At 41.5% G+C, this 15776-nt stretch overlaps 1 protein-coding gene across 6 annotated transcripts in view; it reads left to right on the plus strand.

Moving 5' to 3' along the window:
- Positions 1-4747: 4747 nt before the first annotated feature.
- The window catches only part of AMMECR1 (AMMECR nuclear protein 1), a 74182-nt gene continuing 63153 nt past the window's right edge, over positions 4748-15776 (plus strand). For all 6 annotated transcript variants that reach the window (XM_056491607.1, XM_056491605.1, XM_056491606.1 and 3 more), the window contains exon 1: positions 4748-5295. In XM_056491607.1, the coding sequence (XP_056347582.1) occupies positions 4841-5295 (455 nt within the window). In that variant the 5' untranslated portion in view covers positions 4748-4840. The remainder of the gene's footprint in view (positions 5296-15776) is intronic.

The raw sequence follows: 15776 nt of genomic DNA on the forward strand, positions 1-15776 counted from the left end.
CAGCTCTACTGACCTCAGTGAAGCTATAGTGAATTCATATTGAGAATACAGCTACATAAACTACATCTCCTTTTATCACTGTACAATGGAAAAATACATCTAAAAAGGATAGGTTATGGCATTAACAAAATACTTGAGGAACATTGCAGCTCATAGAATTAGTTGAAAAGAATTCCATTAAAAAGCTACTACTAGTTTTACCTTCCATTTATTACAAGTGCTTTGAACTTTAGTTTTTTAATTAAATCATTTTTCTGACTCCCTTGACACACTTAATACTTTTATCTCTGGTTTAGAAATTGTTCAGTCCTGGATTATTTACTTTGACAAATAACATTTAAGAATGCATGGTAATTTTCTGGTTTGTTTGTTTCAGAGGGTTTATTTAGTGAGGTGTTTGTTTGTTTGTTTGTTTTGTTGTGCTTTTCAATGCCCAAACTAACGCTCAGTTTTGCAGTGCAAGCCCAGATGGTTTAGCAGGACCAAACTCTAAATTCATATCTGAGTGAAAAATGTCTGTAAAACAACACAAATTTAGATTACAGTATGGTAAAATTATTACCAATTATTAGCCCAAAATATGACACAGGACCAGGATTCCAGTAAAATAACATGTGAGGACCTTTTATCTGCTGGCTGTTATCACATCCAAAGATGATTTTTTGTACAAGATTTTTAGAAGAAACTTCAATAAGGGTTTGATATATGGAACAATAGCAGGATACGGCCTCTAACTGGTAGGAACAATTGCTGTTCTCAGACACGTACAAGTTAATGAAAGTTAACTTTGTTAGATTTTGTGCACACTTTCTGGCCTAGATTCAGGGTTGCATCTAATTTCTCCTGGGGACAGCTGAGACACAGAATAAAGAAGTAAGTGAAGAACAGTAAATATTCTGTCTAAGCAGAATATACTGAAGAAAACTCACATGAGCCTCAAGAGTGTGATAGACCAGTTTGGGAATAATGTGAGAAAGTAATACAACCAAACCCACTTTCTTTCCAGCTACACCTTTGATGCCTTGTAGGCTGCAGAGCAAGGGAAAAGTTGCAAAGACTAGCTCTAAAATGGAAACTCCTCAGATCAAAGGAATTTTCAGCATGTAAATCTTCCAGCTTTATGGCAGGCCCATCCAAAAAAACTCATTATGATGGGTAGATAGAATTTAACCTTTGAATTTTGGAAGATGTATGTACAGACTTTTCTCTAGAATAGTAACTAACAACTTCATAAATATGCTAGCTGTTTACATAATTAAAATTTTGAAGAGGTTTTTTTTTTTTACAGAACTATTTGTAGTATAATATTTCCTTCAGTTCTCAGAAAGTGGAATATTCTGTATTTTGAAAAGAAGACTTTTGGTTTCCCTATCCTCATTGCCTGGCTCTGACTTTCCTACAGTCAGAGCCAAGCAAAAATGAATTTCCTTCCCATTCAAGGCCCTTCATTTTTCCTTGACTGGTTTTCTTCATCTATTATTTAAAATGCAAATGTTTCTGTGATTTCTGACATTCCTCCCATAAATACGTGAAATGCTGCTTTAGGCTGCATCTTCTAATTTTTCACCAGCACTATTTAATTTGCCCAAGGCCATTAATTCTCAATTTTGTGTAGCTACTCCAAGAGGCCAACACAGATTTTTGTGCAGCCCTCAGATAAACCACCCTGGAGAACTGATTTGGCTGAAAAATAATCGAGGGAAAAGAGTGTTTTTAAACTTGATCTTCTGCCTCACATCTGCACAAACAACTGCACAAACAACTGCATGAACACAACAGAATGGGTGGAGCAGGAAAGAGAACAATTAGCTGAGGTAGAGCTGCTTAAACCAACATTACTACTCCTGCAGAAGTGCACATGGGGCCAAACAGCCTATACATGCTATTTTAGGTATCCGTTTAAATCCTTCACCTGTTCCAGTGCCTATTAAAAGAAGTGATACTAATAAGGCAAGAATTATAGCACTCTTGCTTACTGATGGAGCCAAATTTCGGCTCATTGTTTCCTTGTTCTGGTTGATTTGTCTTCTAATTAGATTGTAGGAAACATAATGGGAAAACATAAATGATCTTTTGGCCCACTTGACAACAATCTGACTTCTACTACAGTCAGTGCAAATTTTACCTCAGATTAAAAAGGAATTAGATCGTGTCTGTTAGGATATAATTTCCCTCAGATACTAATAATTCTGATTATTTTGCTTAAAAAGGGCAATTCTTCAGAGCAGGTTCAGATCACTGAAAAACACCTTTCTGCAAAAAATTCTGTGTTTCCTATAATAATTTAAAGCTCTTTTTCAAGAATAATGATTTGTGGTTTTTTAATTAAAACATTAATTTTAATCTGTTACTTGTAACAAGTGACTTTTTTGAAATCATTGGGGCTTTAGAACATGAGATGAACAATAGTGCTAAACAGCTGAAGTCATAGTTAGGAGCTCCATCACTCCTAAATTGCATTGACCTAATTGCACAACCATTCTGATTCTGTTGATACTGCTAAAGAGCTTGTTTGTCATCCGGAGTTCACTTGAGACATTTGACCGCATGTAAGGCACAGCACCATAATCAATCAACAGGAAAGAATCCGCTAAAGTTGGCGGAGTATAGAAGTACTTTAAGGAACTAAACACATTCAGAGTTTCTTGTATTAAGGAATGTAAAAGTCCTTAATACTTAATTGAACCAAAGATCCAATGAAACACGTTGCAGTTAACCGAAACCATATGATCCAAAGAATAAATGCCCCTTCAAATAGAAATGGAAAATTTCCACTGAGCTATGAAGAACATTTTGTGAGTCTGTAGTTCTCTCCACTTCAAGATATTTGATACTGTATTATTTAAGTTATATATATAAGTTATGTCTTCCCGATTCCACTAGTTTCCACAGTTGTGTTTGCATATTTGTTGTTGTCTTTAGAGATTTGGTATGCATTACATGCACTAAGGTAAAACAGGAGCACAGCTATAGACAAATACAGAAGAGAACATCAGCAGAAGTGGAAAAATTAAGGCGTTTCTAATGATTAAGTAATATACTTAGTTTACTCTTTGATTCAGGGACCATCACAATACAATATTTAATCAAGAAGTTATCACTATTCATTATCTTGATAATTCACTATTCACAGTCTTGATATTTCATAAGGATATCAGTCCTAGCTGAGTCTTACAATGAACCTTCCAAATACCTGTTCCAGTGAACAACCATTATTTCTGTCTGTATCGTAAGCTTTTGCAGTTACTGAGTATTTTCATAAATATTGGTGTTAAATAATATAGGATGTTAAAAAATGAGAAAAAAAGACAGAATTCAATACCTGAAGAAACTATTTTCCCAAAAGCGACAGAAGGTGTCACTGCTAACTGATTTTAAACAAATGAATCCCTAAGTGGAAAACACTGTCTTTGTTTTGAAACTTGAAAGTTATTTGGGACACTAACTGGGTTCCCTTCTCAAGTATTCACCAGCTCCAAACACAAATACTAATTTAAAAATGGAAAAGACTGCTTCACACGATCTAATTCTTCTGTCTGTTTGCTATTATTCCCTGAAGCTGTTTTACTTCTGCCTATGATTCACAGTCAAAACAACAGTAGTTTAGGCCAGTATTTGGACAGAAAACGCCAAAGGACCTTCTAACTCATTAGTATTAGAGATCTAGTAATTGGGGACTTTCTCTTCAAGTCCATCATTCAAGATGCAGCCAAAATTATTATAATGAGGATGTTGGAGAAACCATTTCCACCAAGAAATGTAAACCTGAATCTCTAAGCAGTTTGAGACTGAAATCTTTCCATATACTGCATTTCAGATTGTGTAATAGCTGTCTCTTTGAACTTGTGATATTATTTTAACTCTGTGTGGCAGTTCTTACCCTCTTGTCTTCCTTGATACTGAAGTGTTGCTATTCTGTGTTAAACAGCTGTTACATCCCATGCCAGAGAGGGCTGCATAACACTGAGGGGTGAGGTGTAATTTTCTAAATATACATACAGATTTTGAAGTACTTTATGGCTGTTTGCAAGTCTCTCCATCCATTCAATAGATCTACATGTGAGGCTAACACAGAACAGTAATATAAAACACATTTCCCCTCCTTAATAAGCTTAACTTTTGGTTTCTGGAGAACAGCAGGAACTCGTATCCTTTTTCCTCTGAACTTCCCTTCCCTAGCGGGCCTACGCTCCGAGCTGCTACTTACTGGTTGTGAAGTAATTGCTACGGCTGTAATCTAAAAAAGATACATACATATACATCTAAAGCTCGTGGCTTTTAGCCGTCACGATTGCACGCTTAATAGCCGCATCCAAGCATTCTCTCTAGGCTCCCAGCCAGGCAGCTCCAACACAGAAGGTGGCATTTCAGGTCACTTGAATTATATAGCAGGGTGCTTTTAACCATCCCAAGGGCTTTGCTCCTGCCGTACGGCGCCTGCAGAGCTAGGATTTGTGGGTTTTTTTGTTTTTTTTTTTTTTTTTTTTTTGTAGCACGCGAGGTGGAGTTGCTCCACTTCCCTGGCAGAAGGAGGAGATAAAGCGCGGGGGGAAGCGAGAGGGGCGGCTCGGCCTGTGTAGGGGAGGGGAAAGGCCGCCATACCTGCGGGCCACGCTGCCCCCTCAGGCCCAGCCCTGGCCGCCGGGGCCGCTCACCGGGTCGCTCTAACACAGCTCTCTCTGTCTCTTCTTAACCCCTCTCCCCTGCTGATCCTCCTCTCCCTCTCGCTCCTCGTACATCCTTCCCTTTCCCGCCCCCTCCCCGTGCAGGCGAAGCGGGCGCGGCAGGAGGCGGAGCAGGCCGCCGCACGTCCCCCGGCCGGCCGGCCGGCCCCCCCGCCATGGGTCGGAAGCGCTGCGTGGGGGGAGACGGCTCCAAGATGGCGGCGGGTTGCTGCGGGGTGAAGAAGCAGAAACTCTCCAGTTCCCCTCCTTCGGGTTCGGCCGGCCCGGGTGGCGGCGGCGGCGGCTCCCACTGCGGCGGGGCGGCAGCGGCGGGGGGCGAGCCGGGGGCGCTGCCCCCGCCGGGGGGCTCCCGCCTGAACAGCCTCGGGGGGCTGGCGGGGGGCGCCGCCGGCTGCGCCCTGTCCCCGCCGCTGCCGCCCAGCTGTGGCGGGGGCCCCGCCGGCCTCTCCCCGCCGGCGTCCTCGCTGCTCGCCTCCCCCGGCTCCGGCGGGCCCGGTTGCAGGAAGATGGTGGTGTCGGCCGAGATGTGCTGCTTCTGCTTCGATGTGCTTTACTGCCACCTGTACGGATACCAGCCCCCGCGGAGCCCTCGCTTCACCAACGACCCATAGTGAGTATAGCCGCGACCGCCCGCGTGGGCGCCTCGTGCGCGCCCGTCCCGCCCGGCTCCCCCCTGGCCGGGCCCCCTCCCTCCCTCCCTCCCTCCCCGCCGGCTCCCGCCTCCCTCCCGGCGCCTTCCCCGCTGCCGCCGCCCGGCCGCTGTCCTCGCCTGGCCCCACGCCTGTCCCCGGGCCCGGCCCGCGGGCGACCCCGCTCCCCGGCAGCCGAGCTGCCCTCCCGCGCCGGGTTCGCCCCGGGGAGCGCCGTGCTGCCCGCCGGCTCGGTGACCCCTCCCCGGCCCCTCTTGGCTCGTCGCGCCAGGGGCTCGCTGATGGCCTTTTCTCCGTGATCCCTCACACCCGTGGTAGCGCCCTGCTCCGAGCGCCCGCCTTTGTGGCGGGCTTCGCTCCTCGGGTTCCGCGGCTACCTCCGGCTGCCGTGCTACATGAGCAGTGCCCTCTCTGCGCTCGTGGGCTTGTATTCAGCAGTGCCCGAATAGCCCGCTCCCCGCTTGTTTCACCAGGAGTCCTTACTGGGACCCCTTCACTAGAGGCAGCCTCTTGCTGTCCATGCGTTCTGCATGAGTGCGGCCCTCTCCTTCTCCAGTGCTGGATGGTGAGAACCCAGTGTAAGAGCCCTGTCGTGTGAGTACCTGATTTGTGAACACTGGTGTACTTGTGCATTTCCTGTGCCAGGCACTTGTAACGTTAATTTAGTCTCATATCGTGCAGAGTCCTTGCTTTGTAATGACTTCCTGAAGATCACTCAGTGTTAGACATCCCGTGTCCCTGAATAACCCACCACATCAAATTCACAGTTTTGAACAGATCACATGAGCCCCTGCTACTTCCATCCTTTCTCTGGCCTCCCAAGTTTCCTTGCAATAGTGTCCAACGAGGGCCTGTTTTATTCCCATCCCTGGCCACTCTTGTTCGTGTTTGTCTTGACCCCTGTGCCCCAACACCTTCGGAAGTGACCCACAAGAATGGTGTTGCCCAGCACGTCAGCACCTGCAGCCTGCCTGTGCCGGGGAGCCGGGCATGCTGCCTCAGATACAGCTCAGACACTTCAGGGAATAACTTCTCTCTGAGAGGAAGTTACTTCCTCCCAGCTGGGATGGGTTACTGAGTTGCTGCATGATCCAAGTCTATTTGATTGCAGAGTTAATGTAAGGGGTTGAATTTCCACTGGTTTACTTTGCTTTTAAATGGAATGGAGCTCATGTGGTGAGTTTCCAAGCTCCAGCTGAGACTCGACCATGTTGGTCCACCAAAGTGCATGTCACTTTTTTTCCTCTTATGTATAGCATGACTATGAAGTTTGTGAGAGCCTATGGTTTCTCAGTACTTACTGAATACAAATTTTTTGGTCCCTCGTGCACCTTCACCAATCCAAACAGTTATTGAGTAGTCTGTGTTTCATTAATGAGATGTAGTGTATGCTTCTTGATGTTTGAAAATGTAATGTAATAATAATCTTGTTTGTAGTCCTTGCTGTTCTAACACCCAAGATCTATACATCTCTTGCATACTTTCGGCTGCTGTCATTACAACCCAGTTCTGTGGATTCCTACTTAACCTGCCACCCCAGCAAGTCTTCCCTATATGCTCTTCATAACTCCTATGTGATTTCATCAGAGTACCAATAATGAAAGGAGGGTAGGGAGACTCCACTGTGAGTTTCTTTACCCTTCTGCAAATCTTCTGCAAATCCATGTCTGTCCTTTTGTAGATACCAAGTGCTGCTCTGAGTAGCCATTTTGCTGTACTGTGTCTGTTCTCCATGCCAGACCACTATAGGTTGCAACATCAGCTTTATGCTGTTTCACTCTTTCATTACCCTAAGAGAGTTGAATTCTGTCTGTGTCTCTGTAACAATGTTACGTTTCTTTTTATGTGTATTACAGAATGTTTTGTTGAACAGATTAGTTCTACTGTCTTTTATTAGTGGAAGAAACTGAGGCGGGGTGAAGATCTCAGCACTGATATATTTTCCAGTAAGCACTTTGATTCCTCTTAGTAAGAAGTAGATCACTTTTTTCCTCCCACTTCTTACTTTAACAACAACACAATTGCAAGCTAAGCAAAATTATTTTAATTATTCTTCAGATTTAGTTGCTAGACCTGGTGAAAAGTTGCTGCATCAACTTCTGAACTTCTAGATTTTAGAAAGTGGCACATCATTAAAATTATGAAATTTCTGCTTGTGCCAGCATGCATAGTTATATAGATCAGAAGATGATCTAACAATAATTTTATATTTTTCACTGATTGTTTACAGAATTTGGTTCTCTCTGGATCATTGCATGGCTTCACAAAGTGAAGTCTGCACAAGTATGAGGTGGGAATAAGCAGACAGATGGCAGAACTGTTTTCAGCAGCCTGGTGAGCTGATTATGTTTGTGTAGTTGTTCAGTATTACACGTAAAATTTTAGGTCGGTGAACAAATGCTCCTGTTAAGTGTTCAGAGGTAACATTATTTCTGGCATTCACAATATTTGCAGGCAGTCTTATCGATAACAGGGTAACTCACAAAGATAAGATGTTGACTTCGATGCTGGTCTTCATCCTGTACAGCAAAAAAAACCTGAGAAGTGGTGTTTTTCAGTTTTTCCACATTTCTGCCTCAAGTTCATTTGGAGGCTTTGTCCACAGACTGAAATATCTGGTATAAGAGAAATAGCCTAAAATGTTTGTATGTAAATTATAGAATTATTTTTTAAAGTTACGTTAATTACAGGGAGGATGAAAGACCTGTGGTCAGGTATCCTCACAGAAATATGACTCATATTCCTTGCAGGTCTTTGAACAATGAAACTGGGCATGATCAAAGAAAAGCAGGTGGCTGAATCATTTGGACAAGGGGTTCTGGCATATTGTCTTTACAACAAAACCTGCTTTTGACATCTCTGGATTTTTCTGACTTTCTGATGCCAAAATGAGTACAGTGTCAGGGCAGCAAATTCAAGGCAGTAGGAGTGAGTCGAAAAGCTTGTTTTGAAAGGGTGTAGGTTTTGAACTCTGGGGCAACCTGTACATGGATGAAATAGTTGGCATTTTCCCATCTCAAGTTCCTACATCACAGAGAATAGGATGTCTTGCTTGGGAGGTGTTGGGCTGGAGAGGGTGGTGACTCACAGAGTTAAAAGAAGTTAGCTGGAAGACACTGAATCTCTCCAGCAGTATTTTGTTGAGAATAGGCTGAGTGAGTGTTTCCAACAATGAACTTCATCTCTTCTTGAAGGTTCCATGGATCTGCTGACATTTTATTCTGTCACTCTTAATTGAAGAACTTTCTCATACCTTTAGTATCACTTCACTTTGGTTTGCTCTCTAAGCCATCCTTTACCTTCTTTGTAAGATATGGCCTACAGGTCCTGTGCGTTGCTTCCACCAGTGTGGTGGCTCTCAAACTTCAGGTGCAGAAGGCATGTAGAAATTACCCTGGTGGTGTGAACACTGATATAAAATTTGAAAATTGCTGACCCAGACGAAATTACCTCTTGGACAAAGTGTAATTTAAAGTGTGTTTTTGAGACTCAGTTTGATGAGTAAGTTATAGGACACTGAACTTGTTTAAAAACAGGTTGTTTTTTTTTTAGAAGTGTCCATAGAAATGAGTTGTAAGGGGATGCAGGAAGAGTCGTAGAAGCATTTTAGCCCACTCATTTATGGAGAAGGAAAACTGAGTAGCCTTTTTTTCCTGTGTTTCTTGCCTTTCTGACAACTCCTATCCCTCTGTTGCTTTTCTGGTTTGGTCTTGTGCAATACACAATATGGGCCATCATGGTTAGTGGAAACAATACTATGTCCAGCCTTCCATTGTGGAAGTGGAAAGGAAGTGTCTACTAGGGTGAAGGGGCTCAAGGTGCACACTGCTGCTCTCTGCTGTTTTCCTTCTAGTAGGAAAGTGTTTGAGTGGAAGTCCAGTAAGGTTGTGACAAGAGAGGGGGAGAGTAAGTGTATGAAGAGAAGTTCAGTTGAAGCTGTGCTGTGGGGAATGAGGAGGACTTTTTTCTTAGAATTTCACATCTCTGCTCACTGTAATGATTTCCCTTGGCACATAGAAATCACTTTTCTGTGTTTTTCTCCTGCACAGTGTCTGCTTCAAGCTCTTCATCTTGCCTACTTAATTTTAATATCAACATCTTTGTGGAGAAGACATTTTTGGCAGTCCATCATGTTAACTCTTTTGCCAGTTGTTTGCTTTTTGTAGTCCCTTCTTGAAGGTTTCCTGCTAGTGAGCAGGATTATTTTAGTGGTGACCACCTATACTTGACATGATTTGTAAGGGGAATAAGTGCCCCAGTCATCTGCTACTTGGTAACCAAGAACACAAGTTTGCAGCTGGAATGAGTGATGGGGCCTGTGCCCTATTTCCCGTCTGTCTGAACAGCTCTCTCGAAATTGTATTCAAATACCTAGATGAAGACTGGCTCACATCTTCCTCAACTGTCGGGGGATTGCCTTTGTGCCAGAGGCAGTAGGTGCTGCCTGTGGCTGACCTCTGTACCTGTGGTGGTTCTGATGCTTTAGGGAAGCTGACAGCCCTGTGCACATGTGGAAGTGTTGCTAGCTACCACGTTCTTTGCCACAGGAATAATCTGTATGGCTTGACCATCTTCTGTGATTGAAGACCTCTGGATTAAAATATTATCCAGGTGATAGCCAGTTTTGAGCTAAAGACTCAGTTCAGAAATTGATCTGTTCCTTTTTTCATTGATGACTTGTGATATTTTGCAGCATTTGTTTGGCTACAGGACAGAGATGCAGATCTACGGCCATGTTGATGTGCCTGACTTTTGTATTTAATTGTGTTTTCAGGTCTAAGATCTGTTAATTTACATAATCTGAAAAGGTATGGGGTAGCAGTACTCCACTACCATAATGTTTTGTTAGTTAAGTTTGGAAACATTTCAATTCAATGCAGCTTAAAAATACAGAGATAGATAGTCTTGTGCCCATTAGTTTTCTCACTCAAGGAAAGTTGTGATTCTACTCAAAGTGAGTGTAACTTAACCTTGTAGTAAAGAACCGGTTTGAGGATTACTGGATATCCAGGATTTTTTCTTAGTTACTGTGTCTTCATAAAGTGTTGGTAATGGTGGAGAATTGCTAATAATTTAGATTTAAATAGTTTAAAATCTTCCTGTACAGCCCCAAAGCTGACTTTTTCCTGCAGTGTTAACTGTCCAATGCTTTCTCTTAAGGCATTGAAGAGAGATGAGACTTCTCTATAGATGTGTACATATGCTTACACATACACGTGAATAAAAATGTTATGGCTTGCAGTTGATAGGATTTCATGCTTTTCTCAATTTCTTGTTTCTTGGCTGCAGCCCAATCTCCTGCTTTAGTCTCTGTAATTTACTGTAATGTTGGAACATTGCTTTTAATAACTTGCTTGCTTTGGTATATGCTTCTTTACAAGCTTTTCTTTGAAACTTTGTCTGGAAACTTAGTATTTCATATTGTCTTTAAAAACCCAGCAGTGTTCTTTCTCTGCAATCCCTATGCAGAGTTGAGCTGTACCTATTGTCATTACTGCTCTTGATGCCAGGAATATGAAATTTTGTTTTTTTTCTGCAGGACTTGGTTGTATGTCAGTGGAGACACAGTTTTTGGCAGACTTCAATAATAATAATTTGTATTTATTGTTACCCTCCAGTATTACACAACAGCTATAATGATAGCTGGTCATGGCCAAAGATAACAAGGAAACATACAGGGAAGTGTTCTTTCATATCTGTGTGTCTGTTTGACTTCATTCTGGTTTTCATGTGTGTATCACGTGGATTTGTATAAGGTTCAATATTTTCTTCTGAATTAACAAGGTGTATTGGTCTTTACTGTTGAATGTTAAATGTTGGAATATGAAGTAGTGCTTCTTTCAGAGTGGCATTCTGTGGTAGATGCTTTGAAAATATAGTGTAGTAGAGAATGTGTATAGTGGCTGGCATTGGCAGTGCTCAGCAGGGAATTTCCAGCATATTTGAAAGCAGATCTGATGAATGCATCTTGGTGCAGCAGAGGGGCGGAAGAGATAAGGCTGCATGGCTTCAGAAAGAAGTTGTCTTTGCAGTAGGTTCATCCTCTGATATGATTGGTGAACTGAGAAAATAATGCTATGATAAACTCCAAATTAGGTAATCTGTAATTTGAGGACTTTATCCTTCATAAGTTCACTTTAGTGAGCTGTTCTTATGTGCAGATGAGGTAGTTCCTATTAGTACAGGAAATCAAATAATTGACAGTCTTAAGGATAGACGCTGGTTTTGTTTCTTTAGCTAAAAGCAGTCACCACAAAGTTATAATAAGTGCTCTGATTCTCTGCAGTACTAGTTCTCTGGAAGTTAATTGTCCTCATACTCCTTGTAGGGTGAAGAGGAGTCTGCAACCACCTCTCCTTGTGCTATCAGTCTGGTCATTCATTTTTATTGTCTCCTTTGGTTTAGTTACATTCATACTGTTTGTCATATTTTCTTTATTCTATTTTGTGCTTTAGGTTCCTGCTAAAGATTTTCATGGAAATTCAAATCTTATTATTTTTGACATTTAAACTTTTTGTCAGAAAAATATATTTTCTGTCTAGATTTGGTTTACTTCCACATACATCTAACTTCAATATTTATTTGCTAGAAATTGTTGAGATGTTAAATTATTGAGAATGCAAATATTTTATTTGGAGCTGCTGAAAGAGTATGCAGCTCTGCATTCTCTTCAGTTGTGAGTTAAATATAGTAGTAATGTTATCTAGCATGGAACACTAAAACAAGAGAAATTTAATGTTGGCACTTTTTGGTCTCTGACAGTTAAGAGAGAACCAGAAAATAAAAGTTTGGAGCCCTGGGCTAATTAATTTTGCTTAGTTTACAGATCTAGACTCTTATCAGTCAATGAATGAAACATAGTCCTTCGTTTTTGGTTCTCTCAAAATTCATGCCATAATTAATGGAGCAAGCTCAGTACGCGAAGCTGTCTGTTTTTGCATTAACTGTTTACAGTTAAGTGTGGGTTTTGTGTAGCATCAAATTATTGTCTTTAGAAGTAGAAGTGTTAGTTGTTTGATATATACCATATACTGGTGGTTTGTGGCAAGAGTCTCCATGGTAGGCAGGAAATATGTAAATTATTTAAAAATAATAGTAGGCTCACCAGAGTTTGGCCAATACAGAAACTGTTGCTAGGCTGTAGGCCAAAACAAGTCCAGTCAGGCCCTGACCCTCATTAGCAAAGCATTATGAAAATGCTTGACTTTTTTTTTTTAATGTTTATGCTGCTGAAGAGTGGGTCATTAAGATTGGTACTCAGCTTAGCATTGCAAAGTTCGCATTTAAATAACAAGATGGGGCAGCTCTACTGTGGTTAATTGACAGATTGTTAAAAACATGTCCTTGATAACAAAGCATGCGAGTGCAATAGCTCTCAAGTGGAATATGGCTGATGAGTTGGTCCTAGTGCTGCACTTCCTCACTGTGTGATAGTACTGTGGTATATGCTGACCAAAAGCTGGGCAGTTTATCAGTCCAGTGCTATCAGGATCGTTCCTCGGCTTGACCTTCTAAAAAGCCATTAATTTTCATGACTGGGGTGTTGGCCTGAAGGAATCAATGTAAGTAGCTTCATTTCTGAAGTGCAATACCTTCGTGTTCCGTTGGTCAGAAACATATTTGCTGAGATCTTTATTTTTTGCATTTGTGTCACGCCTTCACAACTTGTGTCCCCTAACAGACTGCATGTCTGTGTTCCTGCCTTACAGGATATGCATGAAGTTTTTGTAATCTGGCTGGGCTTTGATAACTTCCTGGAAGGCAGTGCTTGTTGTGAGTATGTGGATATTGCTTTGCTGCACCAAATATTTGCAGCCAGGATTATTAAAGTGCTAATTTCACGAGAATGATATTTTACGGAAGGTAGAACAGCTCTGTGGAGTTGTGGCAAGGTCACTGGGACAGCAGCCATATAGAGATCTGTATGTCTTCCCAAAACACTCGTACGTTATAAAGATGGAGTTCTCACAGTCCTTAATGGTATATAAAATCTCACCTTATGCTTTTCTTTCCATTAGCTTGAAATCTGTGGCGCCTTTGAAGTTGAACCTAGGGCTGCAGTGATTGTTACATATGTACCATGGACTTACTCTTGTAATTTATCTTTTGCCCCTCTGCCACCAAAGATGTCTCCTCTCCAGGCTTTGTTGGCACACCATAGGTTCTAGCATCTGTGAGGCTCTCTGCTTTACTGAGTGGAACTTGGAGGCCATGTTTGAGACAGAAGAGAGAGGAAGAGAAGGATCCCTGTAATAAGTTTTTATCTTTAGCATCAGTATCGCTTCTGTTTTAACGTTTCTGAAAGTTAAAACATTTCTCTGTTTTCCGTGAGGTGCTTTGTGCACAGATTCTATGGGTGAAGCTAAAGAATTAATGAAGTTTAGGTGTTTTAAGGTAGAAAAAAGCATGTGATTCTTCACTCGTGGACAGCATTGTGGGCCAGCTAAGTAAATCTCGTTGCTTCCAGCCCCTTTTTCTAGGTGACTGTAAGAATATAAGGGTTGGGTGTCACTCTGTTTTCCTTAGGCAGTAAGTGAGCACAAAGGGGTAAGTTCAGCTGCCAAGCAATGGCAAGTTTGCAAGGCTGTTCTTTTCTGTATAAATAAACTTGCTGAAAGATTGACTTTTGAGAAAGATCATATGCTAGTCAGAAGTCCCTTGTAAGGACCTTTATGAGGTAGAAAAAGCATATTTTTGTAGTCCTCAATACTTTATTTGACTACCACATTAAGTCTGCAAAAAAAGTGCTGCACCAACCTTCTCCAAGTAGTGTTTCTGCAGAGAGGGTGCTGGAGGTTGAGCAGGTGCTTGAAAAACCCACAGAAAAGATGTAGTGAGGAGAGAAGCCCTCTTCAAAGAGTGCTGCAGTGCCTGAAGGGAGGTGACTAATTACAGTTGAAGTATCTCTTAAGCATGACGGGAACAAAACTCCAGTAAGCCACTGACACAAATGAAAAACTGCAAATCAACTAATAGAAGGCAAGTTCTTTTGGTTCAGTGTTGTATAAGCAGTTATCCAAACTGAAGAACTAAATGTTAATGTAGTATTAAAACTGATTCCCTAATAAGATGCTGATAGAATGTGAAGTTGTAGTAATGAGGGTCATTCTTCCTTAAGAAATAGGAGCAGGATTTTGACTCTGATTCTGTTCAACTAAAATTGAAAAATTATCAGGTAGAGAAGAGGCAGAAATCTCACGCAGAACATTTCCCACCATAGTACCTGAATTCCTCTGAAATACTGGGACTAAAAGTTGAGAGACTGTATGAAGACTGGGGCTGTTCATCTGGAAGGAATACTGGATAAACCCAAGTATTAAAGTGTTATAAAGAAGGATAAATGGAACACAAATTACCTTTTTTTTAATTCACAGGAAAAAGGTTCAAGTGAAACAAGTATTCCTGTGTACACTTAACCACTGTGGTCTCTTTTCACCTCAAGGATGAATTATTGCAGTTTTCTGTGCTTGGACAGTTTGAGCTTTTAAGGTAGAAAATTTAAATTTACTGCATAAAGTAGCTCCCAGCAGTGCCTCTTTTTGGGAGAACATGAAATCTGTGCTTCAGGTTCTTTAGTGCCAGCTGCTTCCTTCCCACCCCCCCTTTTTTTTTTTTTTTTTTTTTTTTTTTTCCTTTTGGAGGATTTCAAGGTGTTATGTTTAATCACATGTGTAATATAAATGTAAATGTCTTGGAATAATCTACTCAAAGACAACGTACTACCCTTTGCTATCCTGATAATTTAAGTATGCTTTCTTCATTTTCAAATATGTTGAGATGCTCAGCAGTAACAGATTCTTCCTTGTCCTGAGCTGAGATAGTTAACTAAACAGGGTTAGATGAAGGTAGAGGAACATGATGAACACTCTGCTGCTACAATGTGAGATAGGTATTACGCTTTGTCTAGCCACTGGTCATATAAATGTATGAATGGCAGATATACATCCAATAGTTAGGCAACATAAGCATAATACACTTTCTTGGTTGTCATTTTATATAGAATGTTTAATGGAAATTGCTCTGAAGAGGAAAACTAAGCCAGTTCAGAATGGTCTCTCTCTTGGCACTAAATTGGGTTGCACTAAATAAGGGTTGGAGATGCCAGAAATTTATTGGAAGAGGCCATTGCAGTGAGATTAGTAATGTTCAGATGGTTCCACTGATAAGGCCACAACTTGTTTTTAAGTGATTGGATTAGTCAAAAGAAGAAAGAGACAATCTTACATAAAAATACTGAATGGCTGTTGGACCTCTGAGAGTTTCTGGGGCTTTGCAGGTTCCGTCCGACTTCTCCATATGCAAGTTGTTAGAGGAGGCAAGTGGGACTTACGGATGAATCACTGCAGTGGTGTTTTGAAGGGTTGTGTTTTGTTCCTGGCCATGTGACTATGATGAACAAACCTGGATGATATCTTCAATCACCCTACGTTTTGTTCTTAAT

Source organism: Oenanthe melanoleuca, chromosome 4A (assembly GCF_029582105.1).
Source record: "Oenanthe melanoleuca isolate GR-GAL-2019-014 chromosome 4A, OMel1.0, whole genome shotgun sequence".
NCBI classification, from domain to species: Eukaryota; Metazoa; Chordata; class Aves; order Passeriformes; family Muscicapidae; genus Oenanthe; species Oenanthe melanoleuca.